At 51.6% G+C, this 20,030-nt stretch overlaps 1 protein-coding gene across 1 annotated transcript in view; it reads left to right on the forward strand.

Moving 5' to 3' along the window:
• LOC1272942 (uncharacterized) overlaps window positions 1–18,808 on the forward strand; it is a 30,220-nt gene extending 11,412 nt beyond the window's left edge. The window contains exons 2-8 of the mRNA XM_061647633.1: window positions 14,382–15,382; window positions 15,486–15,605; window positions 15,673–15,848; window positions 15,925–16,198; window positions 16,297–16,591; window positions 16,666–16,787; window positions 16,892–18,808. Coding sequence (XP_061503617.1) covers window positions 14,434–15,382; window positions 15,486–15,605; window positions 15,673–15,848; window positions 15,925–16,198; window positions 16,297–16,591; window positions 16,666–16,787; window positions 16,892–17,043 — 2,088 coding nt within the window. The 5' untranslated portion in view covers window positions 14,382–14,433 and the 3' untranslated portion in view covers window positions 17,044–18,808. The remainder of the gene's footprint in view (window positions 1–14,381; window positions 15,383–15,485; window positions 15,606–15,672; window positions 15,849–15,924; window positions 16,199–16,296; window positions 16,592–16,665; window positions 16,788–16,891) is intronic.
• The last annotated feature ends 1,222 nt before the right edge of the window (window positions 18,809–20,030 follow it).

Here is a 20,030-nt window from a genome sequence, read left to right on the forward strand (position 1 = left end):
ACAGCAAAGCATTTCTCATAAATCCATCAATTTAGCTCCCGGTTACCTGTTTGCCAGAGCCAACCGTACTCACGCCCTGAACCCGTTCACTCCGGTGTTTGCTGCCCCTCCTCACCCCCTTCGGTTCGGTATTGTGCTCCGTTCATTGGCCAGACAGTTTTAAAATGACCGTTAGTTTACCGCTCGTACCAGGTGCGCGCGGGCTGCATTGGTACACACATTAACGTTCAAACCCGATCGGATTCTCATCATATGCTCAGGGAGTTTCAGAGAAGAGGGAAGAGGGAAACTAACGAGAAAGAAAACGCTATGCGCCCTGCAAATAGTGACTTTATTGGGTTTTTTTTTGTTGGTCTTCCAAACTAATAAAATGCTATTGTTGATCAAGCGAGTGTTCTTTTCTCTTTGTACACACGCGCACGCAAACTCAGCCATGATCATGCACAGCAATGCCGCTGCTTGGCCCATGGGTGCCTTCAATTCATTACTTTCATCACCTTCCCCAGCCACACCCTTGCCCGTTTCAGGGGAACCTGTTTAGGGGGGAGGGAGGAAGCATTTGCCCCAAAATTAAAAGATTAGCTAGAAAGAGCCGGGACGTTGCGTCCGCAGCTCCGGAAAGCCTTGGCCTCGACCTGGCCATTAGACCTCTGGAGCTAGGTCTGGGGGGAGGCCACGAGGTCGACCATCTTCTTCTTTTGCTCCAATGCATAACCCCATATTGCAAGCCCCGGGTGAGCCGAGGCAAATTCGTGGTGGAAAGAAGAGATGCGACGAAAGTGAAAAGTAGGTTCCCGTTATTACCCCGCGACCCCTGGTAGCACCAAAACCATTATCCACAGCCGCGGTCACGATTTTCAATAATAATCCCAGCCCGAAAGCTCTCAACCTGCCCCCGCTGCCTGCAACACCGCATTTTCCCTCCCATCGACCCTCCGCTTCGGAGCCAGGCACAGGCCAATGTGAGAAGAATCTCAAATCACTACAGCTCCATGACCGCGGCTGTGGATGGAGCTGGGCAGGGTGGGGAGGAGTTGGGTGCATCTTTTCCGAAAGCTTTTCCACCGGCCATGCCAGAGCAGCAGGCGGCAGATTCGCATATTGGATTTTAATACATACAGTTACGATGGGAGGGATGGGAGGCACGGTGGTGAAAAGTCTTCATGGGAATGTGAAGCTGAATGGGACACGACGCTAGTGTGTACCGGCTGTGCACTAATTTCTCACACTTTTTTGTTGTTGTTGTTGTCGGCTCACCCTCCTCCTTAACAGTAACGATTTTCCACCGTGAGCCTGAGAAAGTGTGGAACGGTGGGAGAAAGAGACAGGAGAGAGTGGAGGTCGCGGTGAGGTTTCTTTTGTCCCAGTAACACCGACGACAAAGAGCTTTCCGCCATGCCTGCCGCCAAACCCACCCCACGCTCCCTCTCTTCTTCATCCCGACCAGGCGCGGGAGATCGTGCCGGGGGAAATCTTTCACGAGATGGAAATCGATTCCGAAATCTGGCAGTCATCATCATACGCGGAGCGCAATTCCACTTTCATTCACGCGTACATTCACCCCCACACCACCCGCTTATCTTCTATTGTTCGGTCTCAATCGGGTGGAAAACGATGACCCTGCATCCTAGCACACACCACACTCGCAACCCACCACCAAAACCAATGGTTTTACACTCTCACCCACCGACTCATCCCCTCCCCTGTACTCAACCAGTACTTTAGGGGGGGTTCGTCGTCTGCGCGATCTCATTCATTTTCGGGACGACCGATCAAAATTTCACCATCGGCACAAATTGGCATCTGTTTTCTTTTAATTTCGCCTCGTTTATGCGTTTGATGGGAAGGAGCCTTTTTTTTTGCTGTTGCCCCTCCCCCTAGTGGGGTGTGTTATCAGTGTGCTGGATTTTTCGGTTGCCTGTGGAGGAGAAATCACAACCACAATCGGACGCCTAATTGTTCGGATCTCAAAATATAGCGCCTGCAAACCAGAGGAAGGAAAATAGAAACCATACCCGAGAAACTGGCGATTGCACACAGAACGTGGTGGTAAAGGCGACGAACGGCCGGTGCGCGGCGCTGAGCAATCGACGGGCCGGTTTGGCTATTTGGCCTAGCGATTACGATCGAACACAGTGCAGGCGTGCCGGGCATACTTTTTTCCGAGGCCTGAGTATCCTCCCTCCTCCCACCACTCCCTATCCAAGCACACATTTTGTGTTTGTTTACGGTAGGCGTTCCGGTTTTTCTTCGCCAGGGCAAAACACGTAAAGCGAAGAGATCAATCGTTTTCGAATTGTTGGAACCGCAGGTGGGAAAGGCGCACACGAACACGATCGATCAATCCAGGCTTAAGATTAGCCACATCACATGCGCCGTCACAGCAGAAACAGTTAGCACACTTATGTAGCCTAGGTTTGCATGTGTGTGTGTATGTGTTTGTGTGTGTGGTGGGTTTCCCGCAAACGGAGAGAAAATGGAATCTGCGGTTTCTGTGTCTGTGTGCGTGTGGAATGTGGAACTAATCTCCCGCGCACACAAGACGCGCACGGGATCGATATCCAGCAAATGTGTAAAACATGTTCAGAGACTTCGTCAACATCGTGACGTGGCATGCGCTTCACACCAAAACAGTAAGCCGCACACATCCGTGTATCTACATCCCCCCATGGTTTCCCCATGACAAGAACACCGATTCATGCTGCGCGTGCGCCCCACACAGAAATCGCGATCGATGCGCGGGGATCGCTTTCCGATCGGGTTCGCTTCCTGCAGTCACTTAGTAGGGGCTTCCTCGCTCCCTTGCTGCTTTTGGCCGGAGGTGCGCACCCCGCCTTGGCCTTGAGTCATCGGGTACTGTGTGCATGGAAAACACACACACACACACCCGAGATGGCCGACGGTGTCCATGGTGCGCGTTGAAGGGGGGGGGGGGGGGGGGGGTGTTTTGCGGTGTGGCCCCGTACAGCAACGATCGATTACTTTCCGTTACGTGGCCTAAAAAGCAACATGTAGGCTAAGTCGTCCACCGTGCTGGAGTGTGCGCAAGCGCGCGCTCCCGGTTGGGCTCCCCCTGCGCCGGATTGGCTCCGGTGGTGTGAAGTAGTACTGGCACCGTGAGGCCAGGGAAGTATATCCGCCCGCAGCGAAGACACACAAAGCGAGGAAAGTGTACCTGAAAAGAGTCGGCGCGCGCGCCGTTCTCATTCAAAACCCATTTCAAATCGCATCATGACATCATTTACCAAGCCGTGAGACTCTCCGGCGGCTAATGGGTGGGGGGTGGTTGGGTGGTTTAGGGCGCTTGATATTCCAACCAACTTGGACGGAGCACTAGACGGATTTGCTGCTTCCTGTCCCTTTTTGCAAGCATGCCTGCAAGAAAAGCCTCCCCGGCACACTTCAATGGTGAAGAGTGCTTCCAGAGAGTTGCCCTTGCCAGAGGACCGCACGCGCATACACACCAGAAAGGGGGGGGGGGGGTGGTTCCAGAAGCGCGGGAAGACGGGGCGGGCAAAATTGTGGCTTTCGTGGTGAAATGACGCGCCTAGCAAAGAGGGGGAGTTCGGTCGTCCGGCGGTCGGGGCCTGCTTTCGCTTCGATGCGCTCAATCTTCCGACACCTCCGAACGCGGTGCGGCGGCGGCCAACGAAACAACCGGAAAGGTTTCACCCGATCGAATGTCGATTGGTTCAATTATGTCAAGTTCTACTTTGCACGGCGCCAAGCACACACGCCGTATGGCCGTGTGTGTTTCCCCATGCACGGTTCATCATCATCATCGCCATCATCGCATCAATGCTCTTTGGCATTCCCGCTTGCTGCCGGGGGAGACTCACACACACACCAATCTGTGGCGTGACGGGCTTCGCCCCACCACAGTGGGGCAGTGTGTCGTTCTCGAAAGGTTAAAAGGCGCACACCAAATCGAAAGAAAAAAGCATCACCACCACCACCGCTTTTTCCCGCAAGTCATCCTCGTAGTCTGCACAGCGCCCCGGAGTTGAATGTATTGTAATGGCACGCGCCACCGACGGCGTCCGTTCTTGCATTAGGAGCAACAACAGAAAGCAAACGGTGGCAGCACCCCCGCTTCTCGAGTGCTCCGGCCGTGTATACGCCGCCGGACATGCATTTGGGATTCTAGTGAAAGGTTACACACGATTGGTACACACGCGCGCGAACCGATACGCTTTTACTGGCCGAGCCGGACGTTTCGTCATTTCGGCGCACGGGAATGACAAATCGAAACCCAATTCCAATCCGGAGAAGGGGAGAAAGGGTTTCGGAGGACCACTCTTTGTATCCCTTAGGCTTCTCCTGCAATGGCCCAGTTTCGGGTTTGGGTTGCCCCCATCAAACCGTTCCCACAAAGGCAGGGGGGGCCTAATCTTGCCCGCCCCATCGCTCGGTCGGTGTGTGGATCGTTCCTGGGAAATTGAACTTGGTCCCAACTGGAAGCGTGTGGAGTTCCTATCCCCCATCCTCTTCTGGCTGTTGTTCATTTGTATGCAAAACAAATGTTCCATCGATGCACCCGAACCGGGAGCTACGGTAGACAGACACATACACACACATACCTTGGCCCTTTTGCCTTGCCCACACATCCATCTCGTGCGTGCATGTCCGCGGGAATTGGGAGGGGGAGGAAGGGGCTCAATGTACGATGAACTTATGCAAATGCGATGGTGTTACGCGGAGGAGAAGGAGGGCAGCCGGAGGAGCGTTAGTTTGCCCTACACAATGCACCATAATTTTACATACACACACACACACATAGCAGTCGCGATGTGTCTCGGTCGTTTTTCTGGGTCGGGATGTGTGTGTGTGTGTTGCGCAGAAAGAATGCAAAGAAATGCTTCCCTCCGGCAGGCAATAGACCCGTTTTTTCCACTCCCTGCCTTTCTCGTCATCCCCTCCTATTCTGCTGTCCCAGCGGGTCCAGGCCAACGAAAAAGGTCATTACCGGTCGGGCGAGAAGGGCACGCTGCTTTTCCGCGATCGCTCGGTTCCTATTTCTGGCCGCGACCGCGATGGTAGCAACAACTAACGATAATAATTACTAACACACACACACACACAAACACTCGGCCGTGTACCGGCATGGTTACAAAGTGTTTCTGTGGCCCGTTACGGTGGCCGGTTCGATGCAGAAACGCGTCAACAGACGTCAAAACGTGGCGCTGGTGGACGCGTGACCCCCAAAGCCTGGGCTGGCCAACAATCCGACCGCAGGAAAGCCTCGGTTAAGGGAAGCAATTAACGCGCGCGCCCCCGTTACCGTGCACAAAATGTAATCAGATTTTTGCAAAACGGGAAATGGGAAAAATGCAAATTTTCCATACCACACACTGCGATGGTGGAAGAGAATGAACGGCACAGCGGCATGCACATGCAACAAAGCGTCTAATGAAGTCGTTGTTGTGTGTCGCGCCGCGTTCTGCAAATGGACGGGCCACGCGGGCGCTTTTGATGCATGCTGACACTCCGTACCTGTCACAGGAGCGTACCTACTTAATTGTATTCGCTCTCACCCTCTCTCCCGGATTGCAATTAAAGATTGCAACCTTTTAATCCCTCTCCAAGGCACCATACCCCCCAAGCATTGCCTTTGTGTGCCCTTGGGAGGGCAACAACGGGGGTATCGGCGCAACGCACAGAACTAACGCTTCCCCCCGACACAATGTATCGCGGCACCTCCCCCCCCGTTGGCTTTCTGCCATCTTCATTGCAGTGTAAGAAATTATTATTGCTTCGCGATGAAAATGAGTACGAATGAATAATTAACACTTAACCCAGGCTGCTGTTCCCGTTCGCTGCCTGTACTGCCAGCTCTCAGCTTCTCGTCGACGCTTTAGTAACATCCCCAATGACCTCACCCGGCAGCGGAGTAGAACCGTGCGTGCCTTCTTCTTGCGCCCTTTGCACACAGCCGCTCCGTGAAACCACGAGCCAGGCGAGCGTGGTGCGATTCTTTCATTTCCTGTGCGGTCACAGCTTCCTTTGCGCGTACGCGTAGCGAGTCATCAAATGACTCAATCATAGAGCTGCCTTCCTCTTCCTCCACATTATGCTGGTTTGGGGACGCAGTGTGGGACCCCAGTCGGTCGGTTCTTAGAGGTTGAAGAGAGCGAGGAACGGGCGGACCAGTGGCAGCAAATGCCTGGCAAGTACAGCTAGGCTAGGCTGCGTTTTGTGCGCTTTGTTTTTCCCCCGTAGTCAAGACCCGGGAGATTTGTGGCGCATTCCAGGCTGCTGTTGATGACGGTTCCATCAAGACGTCAGTCAAGTACGGTCCCAGTCGCTTGTTGAGCAAAAATTACAAATGATGCTCTTGGACGCTGGGGATACAGAAGAGCTACTGCCCATTATTGGCGAGCGGAGAGTACTCGGTGGTCCCGGATGGTGGCAGCAGTAAAACCTATTACCCAAAGTTCTCCACCGTTTGCCATCCAGCAGCAAACAAACACTGTTGTGGACTTTTGTGCCATTTTTGCGACGTGAAGGGGACATCGTCGTCATGGAGGAATGACAACTTCTTCTTCCGAACGGTTGGATGTTAGCCACTGCCGTCGACAAACGCTAATCGTTCCGCATCACTTGAGGAAGTAGAAACCACTTCGGCGCATGCTGCTATCCATCTACTAGGAAAATGTGCCTCTCATAAAGACAAAAAAACAAACAAACAACTTATGTCCCCCCACAGACTCGCTCTCTGTCTCTCCTGCCCACGGGCGCTTACAAGAGTTGGCCGTTCCCGATGCTTGTTTTAAAATTGACTAAAAACTAAGCCACACAAACCAGCGACCAAATTGGCTGCACCCGGCGGTTTGTATGTGGACAAGAGCGAACACACGCTCAGGCTCGCTAAATCAATCCGTTCCGATCGATGGATGGATGGACCCAGACCCCTAGAGATCCACCCGGATCCCGTTGCGGTTTTAGCGCCGGTTTTGTCGTGTTTAATTTCTTTCCCATTTCTTTGCAGAATGGTGGAATTAAAAAAAAAAGAAAGAAAGAAGTAAGATGTTGCACCATTAGCTACATTTCCGCACAAGGTTTTTCTTCGTGCTCACAATCTGCTCGCTTCCTCATTTGTCAGACAGGAGGGAGAGCGGGATCCAATAAATCTTTCCCTTCTTTTTTCGACTGTTTTCCTTTGGCGAATTCGTAACCATTTGTCAAAGTAGCAGCAGTGCGTTGGACCATACATAACCTCATTAGTACCGAATTGAGGCGCTCGTGTGTGGTTGGGGCTTGTTGTGCTTTGTGAAAAAAAAGAATTCGCCTTTCATCTTGTGGCAGCGTACCGCAATCACACAAAGATCAACTTAACCAACAAAAAAAATAGCAAATAAAAGAAAAGCTTTTCCCAAATCACAACACAAACGTGGCTGGCGGTACACACGCAGGTGGAAAGAATGTAGGCCACAGCATTAAAGTAATCGCGTGCACTAACCCTTAAGACCTAGCTCGAACGCACGTTCTTTTCGTTTTGCCCCATTGTCCTCTTTCACTCCAATTCCCAGGCCTCTCGCCTGTTTGAACGAATTCGGTACGAACGCGCGCGGGCAGGTATCTGCTTCCAAAATTAAAACAATTATTCCGAGCGGCACACGATCGTTTGTCAAACTGTCTATTGTTGGCTAAAGGGGGGAGCTTGCTGATGCCGTGATAACGTTGATCCCCCTTCGTTTTGGAAGCACTGGAAAAAGCACCGGTCCGGGGGCACAAAAGAAGATCAGTTTTTCTCCGTTCCCATTTCAAACCGGGATTTTATTTCTTATTTTAAATTTTTTGTTTTTTTTTTTTTAAATTTGAAGAAGGTTGAACACAGTTGTCACCGTTTTGAGGACGGAGCTTTTAGCGACAAAAGAACCTCAGAAACTGAGCTTGTTTGTGTTTAAAATACATGATACCCCTAGGGCCGCTTTTCCTCAAGGTCACTCTATCGATGATTGTCCTAAGGGAACGTATTACTGTCACGCAAACAGCAGGTTTGAACAGTCTCTATCAACAGTCAACAGTACAATAGCACGGCTGTGTTCTACAATACACAGTAACAACGAAGTACTACCATCATTTCCTCCTGCTGCATCGGGTAAAGCGCGGAAAAGGTTTCGGCTTGTGAGCCAAGTAAAAGCTACTTAGCAGTCTAAGGTAAACCGAACGAAGCGCACGAAAGCGATCGCGGCAACAACAGTTATGTACAACGGCAAAAAGTTTTCCTGCCCGTAACACATTTTCTCCCCCCCCCCCCCCCCCTCTTCCTACTACGCTTTTCTTCGCCACACGTTCCTGCGGGAAGCGATGCTTGGCTATGGTTGCTGCCTTTGCCGACCGCTCTATGCGTAGCTGTGCGATCGCGCGTTCGTTCTCTACACGTGGGGGGCTGGCGCGTTGAAGAAGCGATCGCCTTGCATCGCGCAACAAGCAATCAAGAAGATAGGGGGGGGGGGGGGGGAGGTGGAACAAAAACACACACACACACACAACACACAACAGAAACAGAAAAAAATGGGAAACAAAACACTCTCGAACCTTTCGTGCTCTATTACCACCCCATCCCTTCCCTTTCTTTCGGTTTGTTTTACCACCCCCGAACCCCGAATCCGTTCATCGTCCCTTGTGCGTTCCCGTTTCGAACGTCGGCGTGCATCCAAAAAAAAACCCCAAGCGCACAAGCGACAGCTCGCGCGCACAGCCAAAGCGTATACACGCAAGGGTATGCGCGCGCAGCGCTTTAACCGCAAAGTTCCGGCGGGTTTCTTGCGCGGAGAGCGTATGTTTTCAGTGCTGCTGGGCTGCCCGTTCCGTTGCCGAGGCACGCATTGCGTGTGTTTGTCTAGGCGCACAGCACACACACACACACACACACACACACACACACACAAAGCACACCGTTGGTGCATCAGAATGCGCGAAAGGATGATGCAGAAGAAAACCACCACACCAAATCAAACAACCGGACCACAAATAAGCGGTGGGAAGCGAAACAGAAGAACGGGAACAAAACACAACAAAAACATAACCCTTCCAAGCGGCACACACACACACATACGCCTGTGTCTCACCTGTCGCTTCCACCCGTCAAGGTGCCTGTCGGCGGTCTCTAGCACCGCCGGGGCAAGCGGATTAATCTCTTCATCGCTCAATCGCCCGCTGAACGGAATGCAAGCGCGCAAACACTGCATGATTAAGTGACGCCCGTTAGCGGGATCCCGTTGGGAGGGGGGTTTGGGAAATCGCTCCACGTGGCCGCCGCTTCCTACCGTTTGCTTTTGCTCTCTCTCTCTCTCTCTCTCCCTCCCCTTTTTGACACATTTTATAATTCACGATCAAAAATTTGGTACACCTGCCACGCTCACTCACTCTCTTTCTCCACTTTGGAGGACAAGGAGAAGACGACGGACCGCAACGGTTGCTCTGGCCAGTGCAAACCGCGAACGCATCGAGACTTGATTCCCGTTGGCCATAAAAACAAAATCATCCACCATGGACCTCAGATTCTGAGCTCTTTGAATGTGTACTCACACTCACAGCGCACTGCGGGACCGGTTGGCAGGCCCCGCGCAGCCCTTCCATCGTGTTGAACTAATTTTTAAACTAAACGCCGCGGTCCGCCATTGTTCATTGTTTAGGGCAGGTCTTCGGATGGTCGGTAACGATTGCTGCCGGTGGGAAAGAAAGTATTACAAACAGACCCACAAACACACACACACACACACACATTGCATTAGCCAAATGAACCTGCCGGCCTACTGCCACGGCTTTACAGCGAGTACCGTTGCGCTGGCTGGTCGGTTCCATAAGCAGATTAACGTGCGGCCTGCAGCATATGGCATCGCTATCCGAAGCAGCGGCAGACAAATAAAGGTCTAGGCCATCTAGGTCTGAGGGTTTAGGAGCGTAAGCGGCACAATCGCGCTCCCGATAAAGCCCCCAACACAGGATCTTCCTCCGTGGTCCGACGGCGATGGAAAGTCTAATTACCCGTGGTCCTCTCCCTTGCCGGGCTCTCTATGCCCGTTTGGACCTGGAATGTTGGGGCCAAATCCGGACAACTTTATCCCATTTTTGCTCTAGCGTGCTTTCCCCTTCACCGTAATTGGGCATTATGAGATGGAGCTGCTGTTCCCGGGGCAGCTGGTTGTCGTAGAATGTTCCACTCACTCGCTAGCGAAAAGTAACCCCAGAGAGCTCGGCACATATCAGCCAGAGGAGCTTTCTTTTTCAAGGCAATCAAGTTTTTCTAGTTCCGTGTGTACGAGACGATGATGGCCATACTATTCCATTTCCCTTGCAAGCATCCAGAGCGGCTCGGAGCAGCAGGAGCAGGAACCTAAACTTGGAATTTCTGTTTCAGGATTAGTGTCTTTCGAGGCTTTACAGTGACGTGAATCGCACGCACGTGAGATCATGGCATCGGTTCACCCTTCCCGTCTGTTCTGATTTCAATACTTACTCTATCTCTCTCACACACACACATACATAACGCACAGTTGGCATTTCATTGCTGGTCGTCTTTTGTAAAATTAGCACAATAAGCACCAGTGGAGCCTGGACCAGAGTCCCTGGTAAGGTGCCAGAGCCATGCTCGTTTGGTTCCCTTTTTCTTTTATTACCTTGGTATCCCCCCCCCCCCTTGCCACACCAAGTTACAGTTACTCGAAAAGAGGCACCGTTTTTGTGCGTTTGTGTGTGGAGCAATGGGAAAAATGGAAACGACCGGGAACTCGAGAGAACCCCCCTGCCTTTCTCTTTCTCTCCCACTTTTGTGTCGATTACTGGTGTGCCCCAGTTAATTGCGCCATCGCGCTTCCGTCTGGATGGGGCGCGAAACGGTGGTGTGAAGATAAAACTTTTCTACCGCTACACAGCACCAGCAGCTACGGGAACAACAAAAAAAACATACAACCAACGGAAGTAACGAAGACCCTCCTCACACTGCTTACCCCGCCCGAAATTCGGCGTTCTAATTCTGAACGATCTCACGTCCGGGCATCGTAAATTTGCCATCGACCCTCGTGGGGTGTTAAAAGAACAAAAAGTATCCCCCCATTTTAATTTGCTGCCCCGACCGTATGATCGTTTGCTGTTCTCTTCCCCCTCTCTCTCTCTCTCTCTCTCTCTCTCTCGCTTTGGAAGCTGTCATTTTGGGGTGGAAATTTAGCTTCAGAACACCTTCATTGACTGCTGCAATCTTCATTAATCTCTCGCAACACCGAATCTAGGTCAAAGCGTGCGGCACACCGACATTTAATTAATGACACATGTTCTCGAGCCCTCTCACCGCTTTCCCTCTCCCCTGCGTTCACCCACAGGGTTTCCACACATTTGCCATGCAAACCCGATTATACAAGCGCCGTACGGAAAGGAAACTAACGTTCGTAACTAAGCTACTTGCCGAAGTACCTGCACTCGAGCAAGGCACTACCGGGAAAGATACTTTCGTGATAGTGTGACAGCGCAACCAAACGGCCCAGACATATGGGATCCAGATGGTGTACGAACGAACCCCGTCTCCCCATACTATACGGGTACTTGTGGATGCATCCAGTAGCTTCAACAACACGTAGCCCACAACACACGCGTGCTGCCCTCCGTGGATGGAGAGGTATAACAATGTCAAATACAGAACTGAAGCATTTCCACCACCTCCTTCCCACACACAGTATCACATACGGTGCCCCTTACAGCACTGTAAAATGCGAATAAGGGGGAATGTGTAAAGTGTCACCAACTACGACCATTTTTTTGTTGTTGCTTGCTTTCATCCCGCCTTGTATGAGGGCGGTTGGCGGAGAGATCGAAATAGTTCTTTGGAGTACGTGTGTGTGTTTTCCTCTAGAGCCACTAGAGTCGTTCCCGGGTGGAAGTATGGAAGAAAATCAGAGTGAAAGACTTTCGCATAACGGGTTCAGTACTTGTACCTCTGCTCTTCCTCCGTCCCCTCGTTGTGCTACCCACCCGAAAGTGGAGCTGAAACGATCCGCTGGCATCCACTACTAGGTTACGGATGCACATCACACGGCCACACGGGTTCCGAGCACTTCAGGCAGGGCAGGCCAGTTGAGCAGTTGGAAAACATTTTTCACCGCCAGCTGCAAAACCAAATGCGCCACACTACACCGCCATTGCGTCCGCGAGCGACTAAAGATGGACTAGATTTGTGGTCTGCTGCTGGTGGGCAAAAAAAAGGGGAACGGAGCCGCTAGCAACAGAGAGCAACCGGTGATCTCAATTTTCTTTCTCCCTATCCCTCCTTTCCGGTATCTTCCATTACCTTTTATTTCGCAAACTCCAACAAACTCCCAGGATTTGCTTTTCGCACACAACAGACACGTGAGGGTTTTTTCCTTCCCAATTCTACCGTTTCCCGTAACCGCTGCACTCGTTCGCTTAACGCCCCAAACTTCACCGTATCAAAACTATCGAAGCTTGGTTGGATTAAAAAGTAAAAACTGCTCACGAAATCACTTCGTGAGCGAACCGGCTAAGGGTTCTGGTTTCACGCCCATCCTCGAACCCGGGTGCTCGTTTCCCTCTCCTCGCTAGCTAATTCCAATTTTCCGCTCGCTCCCTTCCCAGACGGTACCAGAAGAATGCGGAGCGATCCAGTCTTTACGGGTCTATGGAAGCATATAGGGGTGTACGATTGTGTTTCCTCTGGTTCTCCCGGTTCGACACACCCAGCGCCGACGTCCGTCGATCAATTGGATGCTGATTTGTGGTGCATAAATTAAATTAACGATCAATCGAACTCTTCGGATGGATTTCGCCGATGGGTATCATCATTTTTATTGAACGTGCTTTGGAAACGAGCTCAAACGAGAAAGAGAGATAGAGGTGGGGGGGGGGGGGGGTTCCGCTGCAAAAAGGAAACGATTTTGCGCTAATCCAACGAATGGCCTATAATCGAGAGCCTGCGAAAATGGTGTGGAATTTGCTAGAGCACAGCACAACACTCCACTTCTATTCAGCAATTCCTGCTGCTTATCGGGTCCCACTTCCGCCATACATTGACTGAGATGCAAATTTTGAGTGTCAACAACAGGGGAGTCGACAAAAGCGAGTCAAGTGAAGGGGGTGAGAAGCAGCAAACATAACAAAGATCGTTCCTTTTTTTGATGGACGCATGTTTGACGCATACCGTGTGAATGTCGGTCAATGGCCCAAATGTTGACATCATCTCCGCCCGAATGCTCATAACGGTGATCGAGCGGTTTCGCGTGCCATGATCTCACCGGGCGGATGGAAAAGTGTCAACAAATTAAACCTGCCGGCGTACGATGACGGTTGGCGGGGAGGGAGAGAAGGTTGAAATGGAGCCACCAGTAAACAACGGGAGAACACACCAAACCACATCACATCATTTCATTTCAATAAACTTGTTTTCCACCTGATTACTGCTTGAGACCTACGATCGCCTGTCCCCGCACTCCTCTCGCTGTCCTCCTGTCCGGACAACAAGACAAACGACAGTGGTCCAAACAGGCGACCATAAACATAAATGCTGGCATACCGATGCCATTGTAGCATAAAATCATAAAACGCCGAAATGAAAGCAGACCACGCGCGCGCGACTGCTCTACATTGCGCGGCAGTAAACCGCCATCTGCTTAGGCAGAGGCGTCATAAATGGCCTGATTCTCGAATTTGTTCCGACGCGCGGTTTATTGCACGGTACTGTAGAAAGTATGGGGAATTTCGAAAGCACCGGTAGTATTGCCCGTTGTCGTCGGCACATTTGCAGCAGTCGTTCGATCGTTTGAAAGTTGGGCGATGATTCAAACTAAACGAAATTACCAGCACCGTGTACATTGCCGAGCGAATTAAACAACACAGCAAAAGAAACAAAAGCCATAACATAATATCAAATCAATTGTTGGCATGAGAATTCCATAATCCAAAAAGTATTCTGGAACTAACTAGCTAACAAGAGCTTAACCGAAAAGTGAATGAAACTCAACTCGCATTAGTTTCCGATTGAGTTCGGTTCCGGGCAAACAAGAGCCTCTATTATTTCAGGCTCAAAAAACGACCCAAGTTTTTGATGTTCGTTGGCTTCTGCTGCTTCTGCTTCAACCAAGAAGCAGCCAAAAAGTTCGAGAAGTAGTTAGCCAGTGACTAAACACTTTTAAAACTATCATTAATCATACCCAGAAGATTCATCGACGCAATTAGCAGATCCCGCATCTGGTTAAGGTACTGACACGTAAGGCACCAACCAGTGCCTCGTTGCAAGTTATTAAATACATAGCCCGAAAGGAAGTTCTAACTCAACGGATTGCCGCCTTCCATCCTCGCGCACCCCTAATAACTTGACTAATGGTCTTGCATTCAAACATTCGTTTCTTCTTCCGCTCTTCCATTTGCAGATCGAGCCTTCTTTAGCCCTCCAAATATACGCCTTCACACGAAAGCATCACGATGAAGTGGCGTCCCGCAAGTTTACTACTGTTTACCGTCTGCTTCCTGGTGGCGGCCGACCAGCTCGTGCAGGCCCGCGTCGCCTTCGAGAAGCTGACCGACTTCGACTTCCAGGGCACGACGTACTACAGCGTGAAGAATCTGTCGCTGTACGAGTGTCAGGGCTGGTGCCGGGAGGAGCCCGACTGTCAGGCGGCGGCGTTCAGCTTCGTCGTCAACCCGCTCACGCCCGCGCAGGAGACGCTGTGCCAGCTGCAGAACGTGACGGCGGCCAACAATCCGGCCAGCACGCCCCAGCGTTCCTCCAGCATGTACTACATGGTGAAGCTGCAGCTGCGCTCGGAAAACGCCTGCCAGCGCCCGTGGAACTTTGAGCGTGTGCCGAACAAGATCATTCGCGGACTGGACAATGCGCTCATCTACACCAGCACCAAGGAGGCCTGCCTGTCGGCGTGTCTGAACGAGAAGCGCTTCATCTGCCGCTCGGTCGAGTACGACTACAACAACATGAAGTGTGTGCTGAGCGACTCCGATCGCCGATCGGTTGGCCAGTTCGTGCAGCTGGTCGATGCCCAGGGCGTGGACTATTTCGAGAACTTGTGCCTGAAGCCAAGCCAGGCCTGTAAGTTTAGCCGCCAGTTCCAGCTGCCGCGCATCGGCGTTTCGGACGACAAAGTATCGCAGTACGTCGGGCTGCACTACTACACGGACAAGGAGCTGCAGGTGACTTCCGAAACGGCCTGCAAGCTGGCGTGCGAAATCGAGAGCGAGTTCTTGTGCCGCTCGTTCCTGTACCTGGGCCAGCCGACCGGTTCCCAGTACAACTGCCGGCTGTACCATCTCGACCACAAGTCGCTGCCCGATGGACCCTCGACCTATCTGAACGGTGAGCGGCCCCTGATCGATGTCGGCGAGCCGAGCGGAGACTACTTTGAGAACATCTGCGAGAGTAAGTTTTACTGCAAACGTAAACCCACAGTCACCCACACATCTTTGTGGAGGTGCACTAACCAAGGGAGCACCAAGCTAATGACCTCTGGCAATCATTACAGAGCAATCGAACCAGGCTGAAAATACACTCCCCGTGGTCTTTGACACCGTTGAGGATCCGGCCGTCAATAACCTCACGCGTAACGATGCCAACTGCGACAAAACTGGAACGTGTTATGATGGTAAGTGATCAGACTGCTATCACTGTACAATTGTGGTAGCTAATTGCTAACCATGCGCTCGTTTCAGTCTCGGTACACTGCAAGGACACACGCATTGCTGTGCAGGTGCGCACCAACAAACCATTCAACGGACGTATCTACGCGCTGGGACGATCGGAGACCTGTAATATTGATGTCATCAATTCCGACACCTTCCGTCTGGACCTAACCATGGGCGGACAGGACTGTAATACTCAGAGTGCGGTAGGTGGTTGCCCCCGATAGTATCATACGCCAGAATGTACCGCTCATTCATATATCGAACGTTTCTTGTACATAGACCGGCATATACAGCAACACGGTGGTACTGCAGCACCATTCGGTCGTGATGACGAAGGCGGACAAGATCTACAAGGTAAAGTGCACGTACGACATGAGCTCCAAGAACATCTCCTTCGGCATGCTGCCAATTCGTGATCCGGAGATGATCCACATCAACTCGTCGCCGGAGGCACCGCCGCCAAGGATCCGCATTCTGGACGCCCGTGCACGCGAGGTCGAAACCGTGCGCATCGGAGACCGTCTGACGTTCCGCATCGAAATCCCGGAAGACAGTAAGCGAGCGCTAGCAACCGACCCGAACCCTCCTGAAGTAGGACCCGGGGGGCCTTACGAACACCATTTTGTCATATACTGTGTGTGTCTTTTCCAGCTCCCTACGGCATCTTCGCCCGATCGTGCGTCGCCATGGCCAAGGATTCCAAGAGCACGTTCCAGATCATCGACGACGATGGTTGCCCGGTCGATCCGACCATCTTCCCAGCCTTCACCCAGGACGGCAATGCGCTGCAATCGATCTACGAGGCGTTCCGCTTCACCGAGAGCTACGGTGTGATCTTCCAGTGCAACGTGAAATACTGTCTGGGACCGTGCGAACCGGCTGTTTGCGAATGGGGACGTGATTCAGTCGAGTCCTGGGGCAGAAAGCGTCGTTCCGTCACGGCCAGGTAGATATACAGCAATGATGTGCGTTTGCACTCACACACACTAATGTGTTATTCGTTTCTGCCTTTTCTTACAGCAATGACACCGTTGAGGAGGAGGAAGATATGAACATCTCGCAGGAGATTCTGGTGTTGGACTTCGGCGATGAGAAGAACCGTGACTTCCTGCGCAGCGAAGCCAGCACTGACTTTGGCCGGGGTAAGTGTTTTTGGTCAAACTTCCCCTAGCAGAAGCAGAAGCAGTGGATGCATCGTAACACTTTGTTTCTTTCTTTGCATGTGCTTTATCTACCCCTATCACAGATAAGACCGTCACCATCATTGAACCGTGCCCAACGAAAACATCGGTTCTGGCGCTTGCCGTCACCTGTGCCCTGATGGTGCTGGTCTACCTGTCGACCCTGTTCTGCTACTACATGAAGAAGTGGATGCAGCCACACAAAGTCATGGCATAAGAAGGAGGTCGGCGCGAAGTAATCGTGCCCGACACCATCGGATGGTTGGGGCTCGATGCCAACGCTGTGCCCGGTATAGGGAAGGCCAGACTGAGCGCGCGGCAAGCCGTGAACGTTAGCGCGTTAGCCGTGGATCACGTGCGACGTTAGTTCGCCGTTTCGTGTCTCGCAAAAAGGCTATGCACGCCGCACAAACAAACTGACTAGACAAACCACTCTTCTTCCATCGCCCAGGCACTAGAGCGAAGCACAGAATGACGGACGCCTCCCCTAAGGGGCTGGGTCTTGATTTTACTATTTATAATGTATTTCCATTTTGTTTTTTAAATTCGGAAACACAAAACCCTCTTTATCCCTAGCAAAGCAAAAGCCGACACATTCCCTCACGTTACGTACACCCACCCTAGATGGTTAGCAACACCAACGATAGTGAACCACACCCAGCACTTGTATGCTTCAGGACAGTTACAGTAGCGTTAGACATAATTTTAGTGCACGTGCAATGCAGCGCACAGAACAAACCGGCACCGAAGCATGCTAAGTGTTCGGTCTAATGCATCTTCGCTGCACTTTTATCAACCATAGACACACACACACCAGTAAATATAGCAAAAAACATCTCATCATTGGCTCACCCACATTATAACCATCATCAGAGGGCTTCGGCGCTCGAGATTATTAGGGCGGGCCGACAATACAACGCACAGCACACTAGGATAGTTCGTAACAAGGGAAAGGATGTCGAGATAGATAATAACCGTAGTTATGGCGCAACGGAACGCATAGTAGCCAGGACAGGCAACAAGCTTATACGACCCTATTCTCACTTTCTATTGAGTTTCCGATTTGATCGATCCGATGCGGGCACTCTCGGGGAGATTTCCGGTCGAGAAGGGGGGTTAAAGGGATTTAACAAGACAAGGTTAGTGTTTCTCGTTACTTTAGCCCCCGTGTGTGCATCGATCGCGGCGGCTTGCGCGGGTGGCATACGGCATACGGCAGGGGTCTCCCCCACAACCGCCCAAAACCCATGATCGAACAAATCGTTAACTTTAAATAGAGATTGGAAAAGAAATCACTTATTTATTGAAACAAGACGCATAATACGAAACAATCCCACTTCCAACTCTACCTTAACGTTATTTATTTCGCGGAACGGAAACTTAGCATGTCTTTGTAGGGCAAGACAGAGTAGCACGATTGCGGGAAGTGAGGGCAACGAAGATGCAGTGAATGGGATAGATAGATAGATAGAAGGAAAAAAATGGATAAGGACGGACGGGCTGAGAGACGAGAGGTTTACAGCGAGAGGCAAAGCAGAGTAATTTATTTTATAATTATAATCCATTATCACAAAACTTCCATCAAGAAAGTTTTTATCATCACTGTCTCTGTCACAACTAACGGACACAACACTTCACAGACGCCCAAAAGCCCACAGTCACACAATTCACAACGAATCAATTTACGGTTTTACACTCCAATCCCAGACACTGCAGCACTTGCGGTGAAACAGAGTACGTAGTTGTTTTTTTTTAATAAGTAACTTCCCCCAAAACATGCCACAACACTCCTGTGTAGTTTCATTTTCGTTCTCATAGTGTATACTTAAACTATTTAACGTGCAACAGTATCTAAAAACAGGACACGAAAAAAACGTTTTCGTCGATGAATGCTTATTTTATGTGTAAATAATTTTATCGATCGACACAAGTCCATTCAGATGCTGCATGATTGGAATAAAAGTAAATATAAAATAAAAAAAGATATGTGCATTTTTTTTCTATACCAAATTAAACCGAACCGAAATTCAATGGTGTTGTGTCCGCACAAAATGATACTTAAAGACGGTGGTGTCCGTTGCAAACAGAATATATTACATTATCACTATCTTTGGTATCGTTTACAATAACACGTATATAAATATTATAAACGCAACACACACACGCAATGCGGGGAGAGGACGACTGGTCCTTCTCGCGCCGCGATCCTCACTGAGGACGTCACAGGATGACAGCCCTGCTGTCAACGGCGCGCCCTCAGGATGAGGCAGCGGTCTGTCCACAACATCTCCCCGTTTTAATTAGGCCGGTACGGCTTAAGCCGACGCAGCGGTTTTAATGTAATTAAAACCGGCGTGGCATGCGTACGGCTCAAGTGGCGCTGTGTAAAACAGGGGAGAGTGCTGACCGGCCTCTGCGTTAAACGCTCGAATGAGATGAGCGTTGCGGGCTGCAACAGGGGGCAGCCGATGTGCTGCGCTCGCTCGTTCCGTTGCAGCCTCTGTGGTGTTGTTGTTGTTGTCGGTGCCACTGCAGCTGATGACGCTGCCGCTGTCGTACGTAGTTGCACCGGACGCCGATGATGCTGCTGAGGCAGCTCTACGAATGCTGCTGCCGTTGGGGCGTCGATGAGCGGCTGAGCAGGGGGCGGCCGTGGTGCCGCGCGCGCTTCGACCGCTCAGCCGGAACCGCTGCACAGGGGCGACCGTGATGTCGCTGCCGGTGAACTGCTGTGCAGGGCGCGCAGGATGATGGTGATGATGATGACGATGCGAGTGCACAGCGGGCGACCGTGATGCCGCGCACGACGACTGTGCACTCGGGACACATTGATGGTGCTGCACAGGGGCGACAGTGGTGTCGCCGTCGAGATGCACCTGTGCAGCTGGAGCGCCGGCGATGAAGGTCCACAGGGGGCAGCCGAAATGCCTCAGCACTGTGCCTTATCGGGCTCCGCGATGATGCTGGTGCAGAAGGGCGGCTGTGGTGCCGCGACGCCAATGCTGCACCAGTGTGTCCCCGATAACGCTGCAGCGGGCGGTGATGCCGTGTCACGACGGTCCAAAGCGGAATGTCCCCTCGCATTGTCCGGTATGGTGCTGCAGCGGAGTGAGGATCCCTTCAGGGCTTCGCGCAAGCCCCGAGCGTGCCCATCCTGCGCGATGGCGGTTGCGCGATGGTGGAACCGCGATGGTGGTCTCGGTG

This window comes from Anopheles gambiae, chromosome 2 (genome assembly GCF_943734735.2).
Source record: "Anopheles gambiae chromosome 2, idAnoGambNW_F1_1, whole genome shotgun sequence".
Classification (NCBI taxonomy): domain Eukaryota; kingdom Metazoa; phylum Arthropoda; class Insecta; order Diptera; family Culicidae; genus Anopheles; species Anopheles gambiae.